The sequence below is a fragment of the Etheostoma spectabile genome, unplaced genomic scaffold (assembly GCF_008692095.1).
Source record: "Etheostoma spectabile isolate EspeVRDwgs_2016 unplaced genomic scaffold, UIUC_Espe_1.0 scaffold00017727, whole genome shotgun sequence".
NCBI classification, from domain to species: Eukaryota; Metazoa; Chordata; class Actinopteri; order Perciformes; family Percidae; genus Etheostoma; species Etheostoma spectabile.
In genome coordinates this window covers 1-13,463 of record NW_022604156.1, presented here as the reverse complement: position 1 = coordinate 13,463, position 13,463 = coordinate 1, and the positions used below count along the sequence as shown (strand labels likewise).

The 13,463-nt window shown below is 49.5% G+C and overlaps 1 protein-coding gene across 1 annotated transcript; it reads left to right on the top strand.

Moving 5' to 3' along the window:
• Window positions 1-310: 310 nt before the first annotated feature.
• Window positions 311-12,939, top strand: LOC116679544 (endothelin-converting enzyme 2-like; the record flags this gene model as incomplete). Its single annotated transcript, XM_032509204.1, is given in 10 exon segments — window positions 311-535; window positions 747-884; window positions 6,299-6,384; window positions 6,728-6,867; window positions 9,252-9,434; window positions 9,437-9,466; window positions 10,227-10,351; window positions 11,222-11,368; window positions 12,528-12,593; window positions 12,751-12,939. Coding segments are annotated over 10 exon segments (1,329 nt in total), but the record flags the coding sequence as incomplete, so codon positions are not given.
• Between the last annotated feature and the right edge of the window lie 524 nt (window positions 12,940-13,463).

Genomic DNA, 13,463 nt, shown 5'->3' with positions numbered 1-13,463 from the left:
AGAGAGACAGAGAGACAGAGAGGGAGAGAGACAGAGAGAGAGACAGAGAGAGACAGAGAGGGAGAGAGACAGAGAGAGAGACAGAGAGAGACAGAGAGAGAGAGAGACAGAAGAGAGAGAGAGACAGAGAGACAGAGAGAGACAGAGAGCAAGAGAGAGACAGAGAGAGAGAGAGACAGAGAGACAGAGACAGAGAGAGACAGAGCACGAGACAGAGAGACATGAAGAGAGACAATGAAGCCGTTTCCTGTCTCCATGTGGAACGTTCAGGGCCTTAACTAAAAAGTAAAAGTGAAACCTCTGAATTCAGAGACCACCACAGACCCAGACATCATCCTCCTCCACGAGACCTGGTGCAGAGCCGGCTCTGTCCCTCACTGCCCCCCCAACTACAGAGACCTCCTCCTGCCATCAGACTCCCTGCTGTTACAGAGGGAGGGACCCAGGAGACATCTCAGCATACATCACCCCCCACATCTGGCTCAAAATCAAACAGGACATCACTAACCCCCAACCAGACATGTTCCTGGGTGCTGTATACATCCCCCCCCCCCAGTGACTCCCCTACTCTGATGAGGAGATCTTCCCCCTCCTCCACGAGCAGATCAGCAGCTTCCAGGCCCAGGGACGTGTGCTGGTCTGTGGGACCCTGAATGCCCGTACTGGCTCCCACCCTGACTACAACTCAGAACTAGGATTACCCTCAAAACAGAACTAACCTCCCTCGTTCCAACGGGGACGTCCAGGTCAACAAGAGCGGCAGAGACCTGCTGCAGCTCTGTCAGAGCCTGGGTCTGGACATGGTCAACGGTCGGCTCCGAGGAGACTCCTCAGGTAGAACCACGTTCTGCTCCCCTCTCGGCAGCAGCACCGTGGACTACAAGGTGACAGGTATACAGCACCGTGGACTACATACAGCACCGTGGACTACAAGGTGGCAGGTATACAGCACCGTGGACTACAAGGTGACAGGTGTACAGCACCGTGGACTACATACAGCACCGTGGACTACAAGGTGACAGGTGTACAGCACCGTGGACTACATACAGCACCGTGGACTACAAGGTGACAGGTATACAGCACCGTGGACTACATACAGCACCGTGGACTACAAGGTGACAGGTATACAGCACCGTGGACTACATACAGCACCGTGGACTACAAGGTGACAGGTATACAGCACCGTGGACTACATACAGCACCGTGGACTACATACAGCACCGTGGACTACAAGGTGACAGGTATACAGCACCGTGGACTACATACAGCACCGTGGACTACATACAGCACTGTGGACTACATACAGCACCGTGGACTACATACAGCACCGTGGACTACATGGTGACAGAAATACAGCACTGTGGACTACATACAGCACCGTGGACTACATGGTGACAGACATACAGCACTGTGGACTACATACAGCACCGTGGACTACATGGTGACAGACATACAGCACCGCGGACTACATGGTGACAGACATACAGCACCGTGGACTACATGGTGACAGACATACAGCACCGTGGACTACATGGTGACAGACATACAGCACCGTGGACTACATGGTGACAGACATACAGCACCGTTGACTACACACAGCACTGTGGACTACATAAAGCACCGTGGACTACATGGTGACAGGTGTGCAGCACCGTGGACTACATACAGCACCGTGGACTACATAAAGCACCGTGGACTACATGGTGACAGACATACAGCACCATGGACTACATACAGCACCGTGGACTACATACAGCACCGTGGACTACATACAGCACCATGGACTACATACAGCCCCTTGGACTACATACAGCCCTGTGGACTACATACAGCACCGTGGACTACATACAGCACCTTGGACTACATACAGCACCGTGGACTACATGGTGACGGGTATACAGCACCGTGGACTACATACAGCACCGAGGACTACATACAGCACCGTGGACTACATGGTGACGGGTATACAGCACCGAGGACTACATACAGCACCGTGGACTACATGGTGACGGGTATACAGCACCGAGGACTACATACAGCACCTTGGACTACATACAGCACCGTGGATTATATACAGCACCTTGGACTACATACAGCACCGTGGACTACATACAGCACCGTGGACTACATACAGCACCGTGGACTACATACAGCACCGTGGACTACATACAGCACCTTGGACTACATGGTGACGGGTATACAGCCCCGTGGACTACATACAGCACCGTGGACTACATACAGCACCGTGGACTACATACAGCACCTTGGACTACATACAGCACCGTGGACTACATACAGCACCGTGGACTACATACAGCACCGTGGACTACATGGTGACGGGTATACAGCACCGAGGACTACATACAGCACCGAGGACTACATTCAGCACCGTGGACTACATGGTGACGGGTATACAGCACCGAGGACTACATACAGCACCGAGGACTACATACAGCACCGAGGACTACATACAGCACCGAGGACTACATACAGCACCGTGGACTACATACAGCACCGTGAACTACATACAGCACAGAGGACTACATACAGCACCTTGGACTACATACAGCACCGGGGACTACATACAGCACCGAGGACTACATACAGCACCTTGGACTACATACATCACCGTGGACTACATACAGCACCGAGGACTACATACAGCACCGAGGACTTCATACAGCACCGAGGACTACATGGTGACGGGTATACAGCACCGTGGACTACATACAGCACCGTGGACTACATACAGCACCGTGGACTACATACAGCACCGAGGACTACATACAGCACCGAGGACTACATGGTGACGGGTATACAGCACCGAGGACTACATACAGCACCGAGGACTACATACAGCACCGAGGACTACATACAGCACCGAGGACTACATGGTGACGGGTATACAGCACCGTGGACTACATACAGCACCGTGGACTACATGGTGACGGGTATACAGCACCGTGGACTACACACAGCACCGAGGACTACACACAGCACCGTGGACTACATACAGCACCGAGGACTACATACAGCACCGAGGACTCATCATCAACTCCAGATTCAGTCCAGTCTTCTGATGTGTTCTGCTTTATTTTTATCAACATGCGTTAGCTACTCGTCACCATAGTGGTTGAGTTGGATTTAAACCCGACTACAGCTGTTAGATGTTAGGAAGGGTTGACCTGGCACCCTGATGCCCGGTGGACGGTGCCCGGTGGACGGTGCCCGGTGGACGGTGCCCGGTGGACGGTGCCCGGTGGGACGGTGCCCGGTGGACGGAGACTCTGGGCTGGAGGTGACGCTGGTTCAGTCACATGGCTGGACGTAGCTCCACCTGTTCATCCTGGTTATCTCCACCTGGCTGGACGTAGCTCCACCTGTTCATCCTGGTTATCTCCACCTGGCTGGACGTAGCTCCACCTGTTCATCCTGGTTATCTCCACCCGGCTGGACATAGCTCCACCTGTTCATCCTGGTTATCTACACCTGGCTGGACATAGCTCCACCTGTTCATCCTGGTTATCTCCACCTGGCTGGACATATCTCCACCTGTTCATCCTGGTTATCTCCACCTGGCTGGACATAGCTTCACCTGTTCATCCTGGTTATCTACCCTGGCTGGACATAGCTCCACCTGTTCAGCCTGGTTATCTCCACCTGGCTGGACATAGCTCCACCTGTTCATCCTGGTTATTTCCACCTGGCTGGACATAGCTCCACCTGTTCATCCTGGTTATCTCCACCCGGCTGGACATAGCTCCACCTGTTCATCCTGGTTATCTACACCTGGCTGGACATAGCTCCACCTGTTCATCATGGCTATCTCCACCTGGCTGGACATATCTCCACCTGGCTGGACATAGCTCCACCTGTTCAGCCTGGTTATCTACACCTGGCTGGACATAGCTCCACCTGTTCATCCTGGTTATCTCCACCTGGCTGGACATATCTCCACCTGGCTGGACATAGCTCCACCTGTTCAGCCTAGTTATCTCCACCTGGCTGGACATAGCTCCACCTGTTCATCCTGGTTATTTCCACCTGGCTGGACATAGCTCCACCTGTTCATCCTGGTTATCTCCACCCGGCTGGACATAGCTCCACCTGTTCATCCTGGTTATCTCCACCCGGCTGGACATAGCTCCACCTGTTCATCCTGGTTATCTCCACCCGGCTGGACATAGCTCCACCTGTTCATCCTGGTTATCTCCACCTGGCTGGACATAGCTCCACCTGTTCATCCTGGTTATCTCCACCCGGCTGGACATAGCTCCACCTGTTCATCCTGGTTATCTACACCTGGCTGGACATAGCTCCACCTGTTCATCCTGGTTATCTCCACCTGGCTGGACATAGCTCCACCTGTTCATCCTGGATATCTTTATCCTACTTTCGTGCAGCAGACCCCAGGTGGACAAACACGTTCACCACAACAACAACAAGATCTACAGGGAGGAAAATAAGGATTTAACACCTGAGAAGATCCATGTTAATATCTGGTCCAGCAGCCTTTGTTTCCAACGGTTCCTGTAGTCCTTCACCAGGTCTGACACCCTGCAGAAGGGATTTTGGCCCCCCCTCCACACAGATCTTCTCTAGACCAGTCCGGTTTCTGGGCTGTTGCTGAGAAACACGGAGTTAGAGCTCCCTCCAGGTCTGAGGGGTCTGAGGTCTGAGGGGTCTGAGGGGTCTGAGGTCTGAGGGGTCTGAGGTCTGAGGGGTCTGAGGGGTCTAAGGTCTGAGGGGTCTGAGGTCTGAGCGGTCTGAGGTCTGGGGAACCTGAAAAGCTTTTTTTTACCACAATAAGACAGGAAACCAGACTACCACAATAAGACAGGAAACCAGACCACCACAATAAGACAAGAAACCAGACTACCACAATAAGACAGGAAACCAGACTACCACAATAAGACAGGAAACCAGACTACCACAATAAGACAGGAAACCAGACTACCACAATAAGACAGAAACCAGACTACCATAATAAGACAGGAAACCAGACTACCACAATAAGACAGGAAACCAGACTACCACAATAAGACAGGAAACCAGACTACCACAATAAGACAGGAAACCAGACTACCACAATAAGACAGAAACCAGACCACCACAATAAGACAGGAAACCAGACCACCACAATAAGACAGGAAACCAGACTACCACAATAAGACAGGAAACAGACTACCACAATAAGACAGGAAACCAGACTACCACAATAAGACAGGAAACCAGACTACCACAATAAGACAGGAAACCAGACCACCACAATAAGACAGGAAACCAGACTACCACAATAAGACAGGAAACCAGACTACCACAATAAGACAGGAAACCAGACTACCACAATAAGACAGGAAACCAGACTACCACAATAAGACAGGAAACCAGACTACAACAATAAGACAGGAAACCAGACTACCACAATAAGACAGGAAACCAGACTACAACAATAAGACAGGAAACCAGACTACCACAATAGGACAGGAAACCAGACTACCACAATAAGACAGGAAACCAGACTACCACAATAAGACAGGAAACCAGACTACCACAATAAGACAGGAAACCAGACTACCACAATAAGACAGGAAACCAGACTACCACAATAAGACAGGAAACCAGACCACCACAATAAGACAGGAAACCAGACTACCACAATAAGACAGGAAACCAGACTACCACAATAAGACAGGAAACCAGACTACCACAATAAGACAGGAAACCAGACTACCACAATAAGACAGGAAACCAGACTACCACAATAAGACAGGAAACCAGACTATAACAATAAGACAGGAAACCAGACTACCACAATAAGACAGGAAACCAGACTACAACAATAAGACAGGAAACCAGACTACCACAATAAGACAGGAAACCAGACTATAACAATAAGACAGGAAACCAGACTACCACAATAAGACAGGAAACCAGACTACCACAATAAGACAGGAAACCAACCTACTACAATAATTTTTTAACAGAAGTTTTCCAGTAAATCACTTTATTTTACTCTGAAAAGGATGAATAAATACTAATGATCATATCTGTCTTTCTGTCTACCTGTCTGTCTACCTGTCTGTCTACCTGTCTTTCTGTCTACCTGTCTGTCTACCTGTCTGTCTGTCTGTCTACCTGTCTGTCTGCCTGTCTGTCTACCTGTCTGTCTACCTGTCTCTCTTTCTGTCTCTCTGTCTGCCTGTCTGTCTACCTGTCTGTCTCTCTCTCTACCTGTCTGTCTACCTGTCTGTTTACCTGTCTGTCTACCTGTCTCTCTTTCTGTCTCTCTCTCCAGATGTCCAGCTATAAGCGAGCTACCTTTGAGGAGGATGAAGTGTTGGAGTCTCCAGCTGAGGCCTCGTTTCCTGACAGAGTGGAGGTCAGTGAACGCACCACACACACACACACACACGCACACCACACACACCACCACACCACACACACACACACACACACAAACGCACAAACACACCACACACACACACCACACACCACACACACACCACACACACACGCACACACACACACACACACACACACACACACACCCAACCACAAACAAACACCAACCACACACACACACACACAACACACACACACACACACACACACACACACACAAACGCTCCCCATGATTATAATGTTAGAAATACATAATACCCTAACCCCCCCCCTCTCGCCCCCTCAACCCCCCCTCCCCCCCTCTAACCCCCCCCCCCCCCAGTGGCTTCAGGAAGGGGGGCGTGGACCTGCTGGGCCGGCGGACCCAGCTGGAGGTCTTGCTGTGTGTGCTGCTGCTGGCGTCCCTGCTGGCTCTGCTGGTCTGCCTGCTGGTCCTGGTCCTGGGTCTGGGCCTCGGCTCCGGTAACAGCCTCTCTTTTTCTTCTTCTCTCATCCTGCTCTCTTCTTCTTCTTCTTCTCTTCTCTCATCATCCTTCTTTACTTCATCTTTTCCTTCTTTACTTCCTCCCATCCTTCACTTCCTTTTCTTTCCAAATAAGGAGATATCATATTTCCTTTCCTTCTTTTAACCATCCGCCTCTTCCTTAACTTCCTTAACTTCTTTCACTTCGCTGTCCCCTGTCTCTCTCTGTCCCCTGTCTCTCTCTGTCTCCACCTGTCCCCGGTCTCTCTCTGTCTCCACCTGTCCCCTGTCTCTCTCTCTGTCTCCACCTGTCCCCTGTCTCTCTCTGTCTCTACCTGTCCCCTGTCTCTCTCTGTCTCCACCTGTCCCCTGTCTCTCTCTGTCTCTACCTGTCCCCTGTCTCTCTTTGTCTCCACCTGTCCCCTGTCTCTCTCTGTCTCTACCTGTCCCCTGTCTCTCTCTTGTCTCCACCTGTCCCCTGTCTCTCTCTGTCTCTACCTGTCCCCTGTCTCTCCTGTCTCCACCTGTCCCCTGTCTCTCTCTGTCTCCACCTGTCCCCTGTCTCTCTCTGTCTCTACCTGTCCCCTGTCTCTCCTCTGTCTCTACCTGTCCCCTGTCTCTCTCTGTCTCCACCTGTCCCCTGTCTCTCTCTGTCTCCACCTATCCCCTGTCTCTCTCTCTGTCTCTACCTGTCCCCTGTCCCACTGGGACCAGAGTCCCTGTCCCTTTTCTATGTCCAGGCTGTGTTCACACAGTGTGGATGTTGTCAACTGTTGTCCCTGTCCTCCAGTAAGACATGTCCTTGTCCTCCAGTAGGAAATGTCCTTGTCCTCCAGTAAGACATGTCCCTGTCCTCCAGTAAGACATGTCCTTGTCCTCCAGTAGGAAATGTCCTTATCCTCCAGTAAGACATGTCCCTGTCCTCCAGCAAGACCTTGTCCTCCAGTAAGACATGTCCCTGTCCTCCAGTAAGACCTTGTTGTCCAGTAGGACATGTCCTTGTCCTCCAATAAGACATGTCCTTGTCCTCCAGTAATTTAACAGGCTCAGATAACGTGTGATTTTCTTTGTTGTATATATATATATTTTATATATTTATATATATATTTTATATATTGAATATATTCTCTGTCTGCTTGTTGGTGATTGGGTTTGGTCTGTTGGGGACTTGTTGCTGCAGAGAGCCTGAGGACCAGCTGGCTCTCGTCTCCCCCCTCCCCCCTCCCCCCTCCCCCCAGCTGAACACCTGGGTGTAATCAGTCTCAGGTGTTGTAGGGGAGGTGATGAGGAGGCAGAGACAGAGAGACATGGCGTCTTCACACAGCAGCACAGCTCTCCTGCTGGGCTTGGTCCTGGTCGCCTGTCTTCCACCAGCAGGTCGGTGCTGCCCCCCCCCCCCGGGTGCTGCCCCCCCAGGGTGCTGCACCCCTGGGTTCAGGTGCTGCGGTTCGATTCCCTCCGTGAGACTCTGGGCTGGAGGTGACGCTGGTTCAGTCAGTCGGCTCGTTTCTTCCTTCTAGGGTTGTAGTTGGTGGTATTTGAGGTAGTTTAAGGCGGGGGGGGGGGTCGAGTCTCCCTTCTCTTTAAGGCTGAAATTGGTTGAAATGATTTGATATTGATTTTGTTGATTTATTTGGGCATTTTAAGCCTTATTTCTCTCTTTGGTTGTTACTTTTGGGAAATGACATGCAGTAGTGTGTGTGTTTACATGGAGTCTGGTGGAGATATGCTGCTCTATACACGCTAAAAATAGTGATTATTTACATGGAGTCTGGTGGAGATAAGCTGCTCTATACACGCTAAAAGTAGTGATTATTTACATGGAGTCTGGTGGAGATATGCTGCTCTATACAGCTAAAAGTAGTGATTATTTACATGGAGTCTGGTGGAGATATGCTGCTCTATACATGCTAAAAGTATGATTATTTACATGGAGTCTGGTGGAGATATGCTGCTCTATACACACTAAAAGTAGTGATTATTTACATGGAGTCTGGTGGAGATATGCTGCTCTATACAGGCTAAAAGTAGTGATTATTTACATGGAGTCTGGTGGAGATATGTTGCTCTATACACGCTAAAAGTAGTGATTATTTACATGGAGTCTGGTGGGTTTGGTGATGGTGATTTCTGTTTCATGTGAAACTAAGAGGATCTTCCTCTTTAATTAAAAGGTCTATCTCTGTAGTGATCCATCCCATAACGTTGTCGCTCTCTGAACGGGGGGTGGGTGGTGTGAAGGACATGCAGTAAAGGGCCGCAGGTCGGAGTCGAACCCGCGGCCACATAGACTGGTTACATATGTAAAGACACAGAACATGCTGTGTGTTATAGAGAATCATTGGCCTTGTTTTTTGCCTCCGTTTCCCATGATGCCGTGCAGACAGTGGGCGGGGCCTGTGCCTGACGGAGGCGTGCGTCACCGTGGCGAGCCAGATGGTGGAGGCCATGGACCGCAGCGCCGACCCCTGCAGCGACTTCTACCAGTTCGCCTGCGGAGGCTGGATGAGGAAGAACCCGCTCCCCGACGGGCGCTCGCGCTGGTCCACGTTCAACAGCATCTGGGAGCGAACCAGGCCCTGCTCAAGCACCTGCTGGGTGAGGGGGGGGGGGGCAGACGGGTGTCGGGGGCAGGGGGGCAGACGGTGGGGGGGCACAGACGGGTCTTGTTGTAGTCTTGCAATGTTATGTTGTTTTTTTAACCCTGTGTCTTCGGGTCAAATTTGACCAATTTCCAGTTTTTTTAACAACAAAAAGCGGCGAGGAGAATAAAGGATCTATGGAGGAGGATTAGGTCTGATTCTGAGATCAAAGTCAGAACTCACATAGATGTTTCTCCAGTGGCCCTAATGTGAGGACCAGATAGACTGTCATTGAATTTGGGTTTTATGTAATTTCATAGCACTGGGGGGGGGAAAGAAGATAAAAGAATGTTTAAAAAAATGACAAATGGTGAAAAAATTCCACAATGTCAAAACGTCTAAATGTTGACTCAGAAAAAAGGTTTTTGTTTCTTCAGAAAACGCAAAATGGTAAAAAATCTGAATATTATGAGAAAAACATGTTAATCTTTAAAGAATTAAAGTCTAATACCCAGTAGTACACACTGATACCAGTAGTACACACTGATACCCAGTCCTAATACACACACTAATACCCAGTACTACACACTGATACCCAGTCCTAATACACACACTAATACCCAGTACTACACACTGATACCCAGTCCTAATACACACACTAATACCCAGTCCTACACACTACTACCCAGTCCTACGCAGTACTACCCAGTCCTACGCAGTACTACCCAGTCCTATGCAGTACTGCGCAGTAATACTCTGTGTCCTTGTGGTCCCAGAGAACGGGACGTTCAACGGCAGCAGCGAGGCCGAGAGGAAGACCCAGTCCTACTACCTGTCCTGTCTCAACACCCAGAGGATCGAAGAGCTCGGAGCGCACCCCCTCACAGACCTGATCGCCAAGGTAACCACATCACCTGGTCGCTACGGAGACCGCATCCCTCAGCCAACACTCACCGTTTCAGAGCTGTCTTTAGTGATTGGGTCTGGTTGTCCTCTGACTGGTTCTTTTGTCCTCTGACTGGTTCTTTTTGTCCTCTGACTGTTCTATTTGTCTTCTGACTGGTTCTTTTTTGTCCTCTGACTGGTTCTTTTGTCCTCTGACGGTTCTATTTGTCTTCTGACTGTTCTTTTGTCCTCTGACTGGTTATTATCTTCTGACGGTTCTATTTGTCTTCTACTGGTTCTTTTTGTCCTCTGACTGGGTCTTTTTGTCCTCTGACTGGTCTTTTGTCCTCTGACTGGTTCTTTTTGTCCTCTGACTGGTTCTTTTTGTCTCCTGACTGGTTCTTTTTGTCTCCTGACTGGTTCTTTTTGTCCTCGACTGGTTCTTTTTGTCCTCTGACTGGTTCTATTTGTCTTCTGACTGGTTCTATTTGTCCTCTGACTGGTTCTTTTGTCTTCTGACTGGTTCTGGTTGTTTCTGACTGGTTCTTTTTGTCTCCTGACTGGTTCTTTTTGTCTCCTGACTGGTTCTTTTTGTCTCCTGACTGGTTCTTTTTGTCTCCTGACTGGTTCTTTTTGTCTTCTGACTGGTTCTTTTTGTCTTCTGACTGGTTCTGGTTGTTTTCTGACTGGTTCTTTTTGTCTCCTGACTGGTTCTTTTTGTCTCCTGACTGGTTCTTTTTGTCTCCTGACTGGTTCTATTTGTCCTCTGACTGGTTCTATTTGTCCTCTGACTGGTTCTATTTGTCCTCTGACTGGTTCTATTTGTCCTCTGACTGGTTCTATTTGTCTTCTGATGGTTCTTTTTGTCCTCTGATTGGTTGAGCAGATCGGGGGCTGGAACTTGACGGGTCCCTGGGAGAAGGAGAACTTCATGGAGGTCTTGAAGGTGGTTTCTGGACCGTACAGAGCTCAGCCTTTCTTCAGTGTCGGAGTCAGCGCCGATCCCAAGAACTCCAACAGCAACGTGATCCAGGTAAAATGTCCACGAAGACACAATCTCAGGTTGAGGCTTCCTTCCTGTCTCCTCCAGAGCGTTATGTCTTATTCAGTCCCAGAGGTCCAGAGCGAGACCACTGTCTAGGACCCTTTGACCCTCATAGTGTCTTCACTTCGGGACCTTCTCGGGTCCCTCTGGTCAAACTGACCCGGGACGCATTTGGGGTTTTAAAACAATTCTGAAATAAAATCTATTAACAAATATTGTCTTTATCTCAATGTCAAACGATCGGTCTCTACAACACATTAAAATGGAGGTGGCGTCTCTGGAGGATTCTGCGTCTCTGGAGGATTCTGCGTCTCTGGATGGTCCCCCCTTAATAATCAACAGAGACGTTAGTCATGGCAACAGGGACAGACCGGTGTTCCCAAAACGTTGCATCATCTTCCAGGGGAGATTTTAGTTTTTCTAGATTCTGCCGACCTTAGTTCCTCCAGAGTGATCAGTCTGAGGAAGAGGAGACTAAGGCCGAGTGTCACATCAAATGTATTTTTATTGATAATTCACAACGCTTATTGTTGTCAGATAACATCTGTAGTGAGTAGGAAACTTTATTTATGAAGCATCTTTCATAATTATGCCTACAAGCCGCTGTTCAGTTCAACATGAAGATAAACACGGAGTTAAACTACAACACGGCAATATGAGAAGAACAGAACAATAATAAGATAATACTTTAATAATAAGATAATACTCAGAGTCGTAACCAGACCAGAGGCCCAGCACCCATCAAAGACCTGCTGCACCTTCAGGTGTGAGTCTCAAACGCACCCACTGGGCTGCCATTGGACAGACAGCCAACCAATGACAGTCCAGGGTCATCTGTCTGTTATCTGAACACGTTTTGGTCTGTAGTAGTCTGGGGAACCAGGCTATAAAGTCTCAATATGTAGATATGATAATTATAAGAAAACACGGCTAGTGGTGCTCTCAGAATGGTCCCGGGGCTCCAAGCCGAGCGGTCTGCAGGGCGCCCAGGTGGTCCTGCGGGTCGCCCAGGTGGTCTGCGGGTCGCCCAGGTAGTCTGCAGGGCGCCCAGGTAGTCTGCGGTCGCCCAGGTGGTGTGCGCGTCGCCCAGGGCTGTTAGATATCTGGTCTGTGGTTGTGTTTCAGTCCCCTGTTGTTCTCTGTCCAGGTGGACCAATCAGGGCTCTTCCTGCCGTCCAGAGACTATTACCTCAACAAGACAGCCAATGAGAAGGTGAGAGGGTGTCAACATATATTATAAATTACTTTCTTATTGGCATCACATTTTTACCACTTTTAGCGCTTGTTTTTGATATAATGTTCCAGATGTTCGATTAAAGAAATGTGTCTCTCTGTCTGTCTCTCTCTGTCTCTGTGTGTGAGACATGCAGGTCTTGGTGGCCTACCTGGACTACATGGTGGAGTTGGGGACCCTGCTGGGGGGTGAGCGCAGCACCACGGTGGTCCTGATGCAGCAGATCCTGGACTTTGAGACGGCGCTAGCCAACATCACCGTCCCCCAGGACCAGCGCCGGGACGAGGAGAAGATCTACCACAAAGTCTCCGTCTCTGACCTGCAGGTAGGACACGGGACACAGTCCAGACCCATTCACTACTGTTGTCTCTACATACTACTCTCTACTGATGTCTCTACATACTACTCTCTACTGTTGTCTCTCTACTGTTGTCTCTACATACTACTCTCTACTGTTGTCTCTCTACTGTTGTCTCTACATACTACTCTCTACTGTTGTCTCTACTGTTGTCTCTACTTACTACTCTCTACTGATTGTCTCTACATACTACTCTCTACTGTCGTCTCTACATACTACTGTTGTCTCTCTACTGTTGTCTCTCTACATACTACTCTCTACTGTTGTCTCTCTACATACTACTCTCTACGGTTGTCTCTACATACTGCAGTGTATATGTACTGTAAACATGTTAAAAGAACATTGATGGATTCTCACACCATGAGGACACCATGAGGACACCATGAGGGTTAATAATTCACTGAGTCACTGTCCTGGGGGGGAGGGGCGGGGACAGAGATGTCTGCAGTGTCCCTGTGTTGGAGGAGGATGCAGTGTCCTCTCTCTCTGCT